Source organism: Astyanax mexicanus, chromosome 6 (assembly GCF_023375975.1).
Source record: "Astyanax mexicanus isolate ESR-SI-001 chromosome 6, AstMex3_surface, whole genome shotgun sequence".
Lineage (NCBI taxonomy): Eukaryota > Metazoa > Chordata > Actinopteri > Characiformes > Acestrorhamphidae > Astyanax > Astyanax mexicanus.
The window spans coordinates 14,341,726-14,354,781 of NC_064413.1; the positions used below are offsets into that span (position 1 = coordinate 14,341,726).

At 37.8% G+C, this 13,056-nt stretch overlaps 1 protein-coding gene across 2 annotated transcripts; it reads left to right on the forward strand.

Annotated features, from left to right (window-relative positions):
- The first annotated feature begins 1,595 nt into the window (after positions 1–1,595).
- Positions 1,596–12,492, forward strand: ube2ib (ubiquitin-conjugating enzyme E2Ib). Of its 2 annotated transcripts, none has more exons than XM_022674067.2 (7): positions 1,596–1,754; positions 3,506–3,582; positions 3,902–3,985; positions 4,087–4,159; positions 4,634–4,743; positions 11,356–11,435; positions 11,538–12,492. In XM_022674067.2, exons 2-7 carry the CDS (start codon positions 3,517–3,519, stop codon positions 11,599–11,601), a joined length of 477 nt encoding a protein of 158 aa, XP_022529788.1. In that variant the 5' UTR covers positions 1,596–1,754; positions 3,506–3,516; the 3' UTR covers positions 11,602–12,492. The 2 variants fall into 2 exon arrangements, with proteins under 2 accessions (XP_022529788.1, XP_022529789.1); XM_022674068.2 differs by lacking the exon at positions 1,596–1,754 and adding an exon at positions 2,118–2,295.
- The last annotated feature ends 564 nt before the right edge of the window (positions 12,493–13,056 follow it).

Here is a 13,056-nt window from a genome sequence, read left to right on the forward strand (position 1 = left end):
TGATGCACCAGGAGTGTCATACAGTTATCCAAAAGCAGTGTGTAAGACTGGTGGAGGAGAACATGCCAAGATGCATAAAAACTGTGATTAAAAACCAGGGTTATTCCACCAAATATTGATTTCTGAACTCTGAAAAACGTATAATATAATATGAACTTATTTTCTTTGCATTATTTGAGGTCTGAAAGCTCTGCATATTTTTTGTTATTTCAGCCTTTTCTCATTTTCTGCAAATAAATTCTCTAAATGATAATATTTTTATTTAGAAGTTGGGAGAAATATTGTCCATAGTTTATAGAATAAAACAACAATGTTTATTTTCCTCAAACATATAAATAGCATATAAATAAATAAACTTACATATAAATAGCAAAATCAGAGAAACTGTTCTTAAAAACTGAACTGTTTTTTTTTCTATATTAAATACATAAACTGTATATTCGCCTTTTATTTGCACTTTTTTATTAGAGTGTGCACGGCCCCTTTAAATCCGTAGCTGCCGACACAATGCCTGGCTTAAATGTCTTCAGAAAACGAAAAAAGCGGCTAATTACACTGTAACACACTGGGTTTTATAGTCTTTAAAGTTTAAAATGTAAATGTTTGTCGTCTGCTCGATTAAAAGTCTTCACAACTGACAAAACTTTAGAAAATGAGTGTTAGTGTCGGTGTTTCTCTCAGGCAGCGGCGGTGTAACAGAGCGGGTTTACTGAGAGCCTTCCCACTTTATCATAGCAGAACATTAGATCACAATAATACCATCAAACACTAGAGGGAGCCCGCGAGCGAGACCTCAATGAATTGGGGAAACGAAGCTCAATGGATAAAAACTCATATAATAAATACTAACTACCTGTCTACCTGTCTTGGATATTCTTTTAAATGTAGAATATAGAAGTATTTTGCTAAAAAAAAAAAAAAAGCTAAGAAAACTCATTTAAATGTTATCATTGTCTCTAAAGAAAACATTATTTATACAGTAAGGGCACTTGCACCACTATAGAGGTGGGTAACCCAGATCCAAAAAGTAAAAATCCACCCCAGGGATTTGTACCAAATCCCTGGGATGGATTTTAATATCTGGACCTTGTGATTTGTGTTACAAGATGCAAAAATGGAAAAGAAATGAGAGAAGGTTATTATTATTTTTTCTTTTGTTAGCGAAAGGCAGAAATAAAAAGCTAAACATGGGAAAAACAGAACAACTTTTTCTTCACCAAAGTAAATAAATAAATAATGATGTTTTATACCCAATTTTCTATGTTCAAATTTAGCTTTAATGATAATCTAGCGTTAATGATAAGCTGGTGCTGAAGTTACAGTCAGAGCACTAAGCCAGAGTTTAAAAGGCTCAGAACTGGAGCTGAAAGCTTTTAAAAAACGTTTGTGTGTGCTCTGCTGAAACATTTTACATTGTTTTGTTTTAAGGAAATTGAAACATTTTTGGTATAAAAATAATCAAACATTAATAAACTGATTTTTCTCATTAGCTGTATATAAACCTATTCTTTTTGGACTCACTCGGCGCCCCCTTCTGGTGGTTTTACGGCTCCAGAAAAGTCTCAGAGGTGGGTATTCTCCTCTCCAGAGGCTCGCTGGCACTAAGACCAGTGGTCCTATTTAGTCCGGTTCAGAACGGATGCCTGTTCGAGAGGGAAAAACTTGACCGGGTTTATTTTTTTATTTTTTCTACACTTTGGCCCAAGTCTGGCGCGGTTTTAGCCGAAGAGTCCGAAAAGAAGAGTCACGCAGCGGTAAGCTTGTTCGCGGCTCGCGAGCGCGCGCTTTCGGACTTCTGTGCTGTTTAATGAAAGAGCGGCGCGTGCAGACGAGCATTCGTTCTACTGTAGTATTAGTTAGTATTATTATTATTAATGTTTTTGTTTTTATTTTAAAAGGTTAGTGCTCGCCCCCCCCCCCCTCTCTCTCTCTCTCTCTCTCTCTCTCTCTCTCTCTCTCTCTCTCTCTCTCTCTCTTTCTTTCTTCTTTCTCTCTCTCTCTCTTTTCTCTGTGTGTGTGTGTATTGGTGTTTATGTGAGCGCGCGTTCGCTCGTGCCAGGTCTCGGGTCTTTGTCCCGCGCGGCGTTTCATCCTCGTTTGAACGTAACGTAACAGCGTTCGGTGAAGCGGCCCGGCGTTACAGTTAGTAGCTACCGGTATCTAACAAACTTCACCTGATTGAAAAGCGTGAATGTGGCGCCAGGCTTCTCTACTGTAGAGAACACTTCAGACTGAGTCCCGCACGCGCTGTTAGTGTTTGGGTGTTTAGGTATCGTTCAGAAGTTTGATTCTGAAGTGAGTGAGGTAACGTAGTGTAACTAGGTAACCTAGCTAGCGTTACCGGTAAGTCGTAACTGAGGTTGTTGTTAAAATTAAAACGATCCATCCGCAGTAAACGAACCTACAGTTATATTATCTATCAGTACAGTTGTTCACTCACCCAACGACACAAACTGCGGATGGGTCGTTTCAATTTTAACAACAACCTCCGTTACGAGTTACAGCGAACGGTAGATAGGTTACCTACCTAATACAAGCTAACTAATTTCTGCAGTAAGTTAATTTCACATCTAGCCTGCCTACTTTCCATCCCTGTGAGCCTCACTTTAGCATATTGTCTGGGTGTCCACACTTTTATTTGTAATAATATTTTTTTTACAATATGGCGCAGGCCTAATTTGAGACTAAATTTGTAAGTCAATGAAACTCAATGTGTGATATTTATTTTTCCCCCAGTTTTCTGCTTTTATCTTTCTATCCCCTTCGATTACAGTGTTCAGGAAAAACGTAATTCATTTTTATTTACGTTTTTGATACATTACATGTACAATACAACATATAGACACGTACAGTGCAACATATATTCTTAGCTATACCAAACGAATGAAATAAAGTTTTACACCCAGTTTCCTTTTTTACCTGATAAATGTTACACTGATCAGTATTATGATTTGTAATACTGTCGACACCCAGCCAACATGCTAATATGAAGCTCACAGGGATGAAAAGGGGACAAACTAGATGGGTCCAGGTGGGCAGTGGGCATTGGGCTATGAGGGAGTTTGTAGATAACTAGCCTACATGTGATGTTACTAGAACCCAGCTGTACTTTCCAAAAAAGCCTCATCATTACATCTCTCCCTAATCATGGTACATGTTTCCATCCCTTCTGGTTAGTTCTTTTTGAACTTGTGTACGTGTAGGGAACCTCGATACAAGAGTATTAATCGTATTGCAATATATAGATAAACCAATTGTATTGAGGTGTTTTGATTTATCATGATTACAGGTTTTACAATTCTTATCACCTATACATTAATTTGTGGTAGCTATCAATACACCTGGTCTTTATTATTTTATATTACTGTGTGAAATAATAGTTTGTATCAATATAAAATTAGTTACATTTTCCCTTTAGTGAAAATAAATTAAAAAGCAGTTTTGGGCGTAAAAAAAGAAACGGTAAAAGATGTATGGTTTTCATTTTGCTGTATCTCCCCTGTAGGATCAGTGGTCATGTCTGGCATTGCTCTCAGTCGACTTGCACAAGAGCGTAAAGCTTGGAGGAAAGACCACCCCTTTGTGAGTATTTATATCTGAATGTCTCTGTCTTAGGCAATTCTCATGATGAAATATTAAAGGTTAATTGTTGTGTTTACATTGAGATGTGTTTGTGAATCAATAGCCAATTGATGCAGCAATGGAGCAATATAGCATAGTTTTCACTGACTGTGAATTATAGGGCAGCAGGGTATTGGAAAAAACTGTGATATTTTGTTCTGCAATATAAAAAATATAAAAAATTATACCGGATTTTTGCCAGAAATCAATCTTTAAAGCGATTTGTAATGCTCTCAGTGTATAGAAGTTTATAGAACCTTATTGTACTGTTTTCTTGTAGGGCTTTGTTGCTGTACCAACCAAGAATCCTGATGGAACAATGAATCTGATGAATTGGGAGTGTGCCATTCCAGGAAAGAAAGGGGTAAGAATCATTTGTTTACTAATCTTGTTTTAAGTGCAAAAAAGATTGCCCTGTAAAGGTGTTTCTCTGTTGGTTTTAATATGGTTTTATCTCATTCATAGACTCCCTGGGAAGGAGGTCTTTTTAAGCTAAGGATGCTCTTTAAAGATGACTACCCCTCATCACCCCCAAAATGTAAGTTTTTCAATATACACATGCACAGAACAGCACCATGAGACAAAGATTGTGTGAAATGAAGTTTCGGGGGAAGAGTTTAGTTTAAATTGTTGTTTTTTTTTTTAATTATACTTTATTTCTCTTAAGGAATTAAAAAGGCATATAAATGTCACACCCGACGTCACCATGTGGCACATGTGGTATCTCCACAAAGACTGGTCCTTATGTGTGACCAGTAGGCTTATAAAAGGAGTCTTAAAACGGTCCTACTGTGCACACTTTATAGACTTTGGAACACATCTGTTTTTATACAAAAACATTTAGAAACATCTAAGCAAGTTGGAGCTCGGCATTTGTATTTTGAGAGGATGCTTAATTTGCTGTCATTTTAATAATAATATATTGTGAGTCCTGAAATCACACCATAAAAGTAGTAGGTTTACAAATAAGTAGTGGCTGGTAATTCTGGCTCCCTTCTCTTTATCTCTTCAGGTAAATTTGAACCTCCACTGTTTCATCCTAATGTGTACCCATCAGGAACAGTCTGCCTCTCTATCCTAGAGGAGGACAAAGACTGGAGACCTGCTATCACGATCAAACAGGTAACATGGACAATTTCTGCAGAATTATGTAAATCTTTTACATCCGATCCCATACATGAACTCCTGGTAGTTTTCAAAAACGACATTATAAATATGCAAACAATAGATTTTTACATAACAGCTGGCATCAGTATCTAATGCTGTACAGTTACAATGTATTAGTGCATTGCAAAAAAAAATAATATTATTGAAAAGTTACTTTATTTCAGTAATTCAGTTCAAAATGTGAAACTCTATTATATAAATATAATACAAACAGAGTGATCTATTTTAAGCCTTTATTTATTTTATTGTTGATTATGGCTTACAGCCAATGAAAACAAAAAAATTGGTGTCTCAAAAAATTAGAATATTATATAAGAGCAATTCATACTTTCGGCAGTGTGGCAGTGTGCCGAGTCCTGCTGAAAAATGAAATCCGCATCTCCATAAAAGTTGTCAACAGAGGGAAGAGGAAAACACTGCACTGACTTTGGACTTGATATAACACAGTAGACCAACACCAGCAGATGACATGGTTCTCCAGACCATCACTGACCATCAGTAAATTTTACATTTCATTTGAAGGATACATTTGGAGACACACAATCCAAGCTGCTTGAGGTCTAGTGTTAAGTTTCCACAATCAGTGATGGTTTAGAGAGACATGTCATCTGCTGGTGTTGGTCCACTGTGTTTTATTAAGTCTAAAGTCAGTGCAGTGCTTTCCTGGAAATCCTACAGCACTTCATAAATTTAAAGATTGATCCAGTTGATCAATTATAAGATTATAATTGATCACATATTAGCCAATTTTTCACAGACATTGGGTTTTTGGGTTTTCATTGGCTGTAAGCGTGATCAATAATAAAATAAGTAAATGCTTAAAATAGATCACTCTGTGTGTAATACATCTATATGATTTTACATTCTAAACTAAATGACTGAAAAAGTAACTTTTAAATGATATTTAAATTACTTACTAGTGTACATTTATACTCAGTGTAGGGAACAGGTGTTTTTTGTTTTCGGATAACAGCTAAATTATTTAAATATTTTTTAGTATACAAAAATAAATTATTGTGTGACTTCAGATTTTTTGCAAATGTTTGCAAGCAACATTACGTATCAGTGTTGTCTGTCTCAACCAAAAGCAGGCCAGTCAGTTTTGTTTTAGCAACCAGTATTCTTAGGCTACGTTCACATTACAAGCCACATTGCTCAAGTCCGTTTTTTTTGCTCAGATCGGATTTTTTGACAGTTCACTAGGGCTGCAGCTATCGATTCTTTTTGTAATCGGGTACTCTACTGAAAAATCTATTCGATTAATCGAGTAATCGGATAAAACATTTTTTTTGTTAAAGAGCAATTAAAAAGGAATTTTACTCAATAATGAATGACCAATTGGTTTCCTTTTTTAGATAAGTTATATTTTTTAATTCACAACATTTCCAAATTGCAAATACAAATAAATAAAACACAATAAATAAATAAATACCACAATAAAAAAAAATAAATTTAATTACATTACTTTCACATTTGGATTTCTTGTAAATAACAAATATAGGGTATAAATCAATAAAAAAGGCATAAACATCGTCTTTGTGTTGTGCATCTTAGCTTCTGAGACGTTGTCAGTTCTGCCAGTGTTGGATCAGTGTGCTGCATTCTTTTACCACCAAGCCGCTTCTCCAAAATATATCAGGACCTGTGCAATAATTGTGACACACAAGTATTACAAATGTTGCTTTTTTCTTTATTTATATGTTGGACTATTTGGGTCTAATTACAGGTGCTGGTCAACGAATTAGAATAATTTGAAATAGTGCAATCATGAAATTCTTTGAATGCATTTTTTGTGCAGAAAGCAAATCAGGTGTTCACCGCACCTGTCCTACTCGTTAGACTAATCACAGAACTCGTTACCTGGAAAAAAATTTGCTCAGTTGAGCTTTCCAAAAGGCCCATTTAGGCCATTTAACTGTGACACTGTTGTTTTATTGAATTAGAATAATGGAGAAACCGTTTCATTGAATTAGAATAAATGCTCGAATTTTTGTTTTCTGTGAAGAGTGTTCACTGTGCAGTATAAAGTCAGGGTTGAGTAGAATTTCTAAGTTGTAAAATCAATCATGGGTAAGCAGCGCGACCTCTCAACCGGAATAGTGGCTCAAATTCAAGCCCTTCGCCAACAAGGCTTGACCCAAACTAAAATTGCTGAGCAGCTCGGCATCAGCCAGTCTTCCGTCTGCAAAGCTCTCAAGAAAAACTGCAGCAAGCGCACCAACTGTTCCGGCGTCCGAAAAACTTCTGCTCGCGACAACAAGCAGCTGAGAAAGATCGCAGTCAGCAACCGGTTCAAGTCCACTTCCGAGCTCACCGACTTGTGGAACAAGCAGACCGGCGCTGACGTCTCCAGATCAACCACTTACCGTCGTCTGTGCGAACTCGGCTTCAAATCTCGCGTTCCAGCAGTAAAACTGATGCTGAACAAGAAACAAATGGAGAAACGGCTGAAGTGGGCCAAAGAACACGGCGAGTGGACTGCTGAAGACTGGCAGAAAGTGGTCTTCAGTGACGAATCACGCTTCTGCATCTCCTTCGGTGACCAAGGTCCTCGTGTCTGGCGTCGTGGTGGCGAAACCTACAACCACGAGTGCGTGAAAAGATCCGTCAAGTTTCCCCAGAGCGTTATGGTCTGGGGATGCATGTCCGCTCGAGGTGTAGGGAAACTCTGCTTCCTCAAGATGACTGTCAATGCTGCCGTATATCAAGATGTTCTGGAAACGTTCCTGATTCCGACTGTTGAGGAACAGTTCGGCGAAGAAGACTTCATATTTCAACAGGATCTTGCACCGGCTCATGCGGCAAAGTCGACCAAAGATTGGTTCACTAAAACACAGCTTGAAGTTTTGGCATGGCCGGCCAACTCGCCTGACCTCAATGTCATTGAAAACCTTTGGGCCATCGTCAAGCGGAAAATTTGCGACAGAAAGCCTACTACGCTGGACCAACTGAAGCAGAACATCGCCACTGCCTGGGAAGCTGTGAGTGTGGAAAGCTGGTCAAATCAATGCCGCGGAGACTTCAGGCAGTCATACAAGCCAAGGGGGCAGCCACAAAATACTGAGAAAGTGATGATTGTAATTATAATAAAAATTATTCTAATTCAATGAAACGGTTTCTCCATTATTCTAATTCAATAAAACAACAGTGTCACAGTTAAATGGCCTAAATGGGCCTTTTGGAAAGCTCAGCTGAGCAAATTTTTTTCCAGGTAACGAGTTCTGTGATTAGTCTAACGAGTAGGACAGGTGCGGTGAACACCTGATTTGCTTTCTGCACAAAAAATGCATTCAAAGAATTTCATGATTGCACTATTTCAAATTATTCTAATTCGTTGACCAGCACCTGTACATCACTAAGACTAATAACTCTAATAATAAGTTCATGGCCGTGCATTTATTAAGATTGACACCTATCGCATTGGGGCACATTAGACACTAGTGGTAATCAATATTTTACCCAATAAATAAGAGACACACTTCCTTATATGAACAAAAGTGTTCATACTTTTTTGTCTCACTGGCCAAATGTACTCTTAGATGAAGAAATCAAGCATTTAGTTTCCAGCCAAAGTAACTTCAGTTTAGCTAACTTTTAACATTTTTATTGTTTATATTCTGAACTCCACAGCACTGTGTTTACTGTTTAAATAAAGCCTGTATGAACTCTGTTCTAATTCTCACCATTTCTAACTGCTAACTTCATTTCTGCTGGGGATGGTGGTGGGAGTAGCTAAATAAGTTAAGTAAAGGTAAGCTAACAAAACTGTAGTAAAAAAAAAAAAGACTATTTCAAAGTCAAGCGAGCACTGGGTGTAAATCTACACAAATTTCTCTCCTGAAAACTGTATTTCCGTTTATGTACTACGTTTATTTTTAAGCTTACATTTACAAATTTCTCCAGCACTAGGCTGGAGCATTAGCATTAGCAGCTAATCGCTCCAGCAGTGCTAGCCTAAATCGCCTCCCCTCGGAATGTGGAAATGGCGAGCGTGGTTGGCGGGTAATGCTAATGCTACTCTAGCAGCGCTAGCTGTGGTTGGCAGCTGGTTACAGGGCGATAATACTCCCCTCTGAATGGGGAAATGTCTAGCGTGGGTAATGCTAATGCAGGATTCCTGCACCATTTTAAAAGTAAAATGTAATGCTTTTTAATACCTCGATAAGTATAATTTAAGACCCAAAATGAAGTCATAATAATAAAATAAATAAATAAATAAAAAAAAATTATTTATTTATACATAACATGTAATTAGCATGATCTCTTTTGTAGCTTCCTGCACATATGGAAAGAAAGAGTAAATTATCAATTAAATTGCAGTGATAATGTTTATAATACTAATACTACCACTACCACCATTGCTGCTGCTACTACTACTACTACTGATGATGATGATGATGATAATACTGAAAAACATTTCGTATCTTCTCTATACACAATTATCAATGTCCATTTATCATTATCTGATTTGGCTACATCTTTAAAAGTGGTGCCTGATAACATAACAAACTAATAATAAAGCATGCAGATTTTGGTTTGTACCCCAGGTAGGGTGGGAGGCCACAGTGGCACTTACCATGCACAAATGGGTCTCCAACTAAGACGTTTGAGAATCGCAGCTGTAAAATGCAGTCTAAAATTATTTATTTATTATAGTCTTAGTCAAGAATTTCCAGTTAGCTACCTCACCGCTAACGTTCGTATGTTACCTAGCCCGCCGCTAAAGTTAGCTAGCTTACCCCAAACATTAGTTCTCTTCCCGATAGCTTAGCTAACTCGCCGGTAAGGTCAGTATGTTAGCTAGCTCTCCCCTAACATTAGTTCTCTTTCTGGTAGCTTAGCTAATTTGCCGGTAAGGTCAGTATGTTTAGCTACCTCACCGCTAACTAGCTTAACTAACTTGCCGGAAATGATTGCTAGCTCTCGCTAACCTTAGTTCTCTCCTTGGTAACGTAGATAGCTCACCGCTAACATTAGTAGCTAGCTCTCCACTAGCGTTATTTCTTTCCCCGGATTAGATGTTCACGGTGAGCCACTGTGTTTTCCCACCGGCATTAAAGCACCGTCTGAAAATGTAATACATACAGCAGATTTACAGTAAATTTAAGACATTTTAAGACCTTAATTACCAGGATTTTAATTTAAGACTTTTTAAGGACCTGCGGGAACCCTGTAATACTACTCCAGCAGTGATAGCCAGGGTTAGCGGCAAGCTACAGGCCGATAATACTCCCCTGCTGTATAATGCTGTACTTCAGCAGAGTGGCTTTACTGCTCCTTACAACCTGACTGGTAGAATTCATACATAAGACGCACCAGATATTAAGGTGCACTGATGATTTTTGGGACAATTTAATTATTTTAAAGTGCGCATTTTAGTGCGGAAAACATGGAAGAAAAATTCATATCTTTCTGTTTCGATGCAGAAACATTAAAAGTAGTTACTCATTGGAATTCTGCAGTTTAGGCTTGCTTTGGCTGTGTTTACATTACCAAGTTGTGACTGCAATCTAATTTGTCAGATCTTTTCACTGCTATGTGGACAAATACAATCTTTCAGATCAGTTACACTTGTGGTTCTAGATTAAGACCAATTTTGCAATACATTTCACATTTGTTTGACGTACCTATATTAAACTAAAAATTACAGGGTGTATTATAGGAAACATTTACACAGGCTGATGTTATTTTCGGGAGAATCTAGGATACTTCTGTTTTTTATAGTAGGTCTGTAGTTACAATAACATATAACTTAATTTTATTGGAGTGGACAGATTACAGTATTTCACTAACACTTAGCCAGCTAACATTAGAACTAGCAAAAATTGACTGTAGAGTATTGTGTGGAGTAAAATGTGTTTGATTGTTCAATAGACACAGCGCTGCTATTACACTGTATGTGCGTCTCTACTGCTCTCTCTCCTGCTCTCTCACATGTGGCAAGTCCCACCCACACTGAAACCTTATTGGTCAACTGAGCATGAGGAGAAGCCACTTTCTAACTCTGTGTGCATGCGTGCGCGTGCGTGCGTGTGTGTGTGTTGTGTCTTCCTCTCTCACCCTTTTTTTCTCTCATGGGCGCAGTCCCTCTGTTCTCGTCACACATTAATGATGCGTCGACAATTAAATTCTGCGTCAACAATTTTTTATAGTTAGATTTAGAGTTAGATGTCGATTACACCGACTAATCATTGAGGCCCTATTTTAGATCGGATGTGTATCTGATTCATGGGGTGATGTGAAAATGAACAGTCAGATTTTGGTGCTTTTTTTTTTTGCCTGTAATCGTGCACTCAGTACTGCCGTCATTAACAGTGCAGTCAAACAACAATGTAAGAGAGGAAAAGTTATGACAGAGTTGACTCACATATAAACGTATGGATGTGTGCATGCATCTTCCAGGGAAAGATTCATCTATATACAGATGCATACAGGCCACCTATGTTAATGAATGTGAACCATCCAAACACCAAAATATAATCCAGTCTAAGCAATATATGTGAATTGATCATTGAGCCTTTTAGTCAGCCTTTGTAATGGATTTGATTTTGTTTGTCCTTTCTGTAGATTTTGTTGGGGATCCAGGAGCTTTTGAACGAACCTAATATTCAGGACCCAGCCCAGGCAGAGGCTTATACCATATACTGGTGAGACACACAAGCTTATACAGCCATGCACTCGCAATACTTTTCTATACTGTAAAATTGGAGTTTTCTTAATGTGCTGGGTTATTTTTTGTGTGTTTCCAGTCAGAACAGAGTGGAGTATGAGAAGAGAGTCCGAGCACAAGCCAAAAAATTCTCTCCCTCATAGATGTGATGGAGGGGTGGATAAATGGAGGGAATGTGTCAACACTTCTTTTTTTTTTTTTTTTTTTTCTCCCCTCCTCTTTTCCTTCTCTTCTCTTGCTGGGACTGAAAGGACTCTATGCGATGTCTGTGCCATCTGTCCCAACCTCAGGCTCCGCCCCTGATTGTGATGTCTTGAACACGGCCCCTATCCCCTGCCCTCTGCTTTCTTACAGGCCAAACCCACCAATCAGAAATGGGCTTTATTTTTCAGTTGAAGCAAACATGGAGTGACTTTTTTTGGAATCGTATTCTTAACTTTCAGTGCGGGTGCTGTGAATGGAAATTTGAGCATGTATGTTTTGTCTTATTTTAATGTTAAATTTACCTTTCTTGGTCATTTTCCTTCAAGACTGTATGTATGTATGTATGTATGTATGTGTATGTATGTAAGTAAATGTGCATGTGCAAGCGTCTGCACACACACAGTTACCAGAGTTAGCTCTGGTCAGGCTGGTTGCTCTCTACCACATACCTGTGTGAGAGTGAGTGAAAGAGTGCCTCATGACTGCTGAGACCAGTTTTGCTCATGTCCAGCTTATCTGATCTCAGCTGTTAATGCTGTTTGTCTATGGTAAAATTAGGAGCTCTTTGCTCTTAACACTTGTGAGTCCAAACAAATACCGTAAGTTCATTCAGCAATCAGACAATTGGCCGTTAGTCTGTACCAAGTGGCTGCCGCTTGGAAGCATGCTAATGCTGGTCAAGGTTGTGGCTAATTGCAGATTTGGGATCATCGTAGGGTCGACCTGCTCTGATCCATTCGGATAGCTTTTTGTTTGTTTGTTGGTTTGTCTATGATGGGAACACGTGTCCTGCGCTCTTTGTTGGTTTAATAAAACTTTTTACAAAACCATTTCCGCCTCAGTAGCACAGACTGACAGTCCTAAAAAAATATACACATGCTTATGTAGAACTGCAGTTGCGAAAACATTATATATTTCATTATACCACAATTATGTTCCAGATTAGTACACTGAAGTTATTTCTATACATAAGTGACTATTCTATTGTAAGTCTTGGATACATAATTTTTGTGATTAGGTTGGATTATTCTTGCTCTTGACTAATGGGATTTGTCCAATTTTTATCTCATTTTCTTTTCATGCCTTGTATTGACCACTCTCTTTGTATCACTCATTAGAGCGGAGAGTCTGAGTATATTCTTAAAGAGAAATGTGTGTCCAAAAATAGCACTTAGTGCACATATTGACATTAACAGACTACTAAAGCAGAGATTCCCAAACTTACAAATCTTGAAAAGTACAGCACAACAATCAATGTAGGCTAACAAACTGTGTGATATTTTTAAATTGTCTTGGGCTCTAAGTATATAACTAACATTATTTTTGCAAATAAGACTGAAAATCTGTCTCATCTTAAATATTTTTTAGATTTATACATTAGACATTTTTAAATG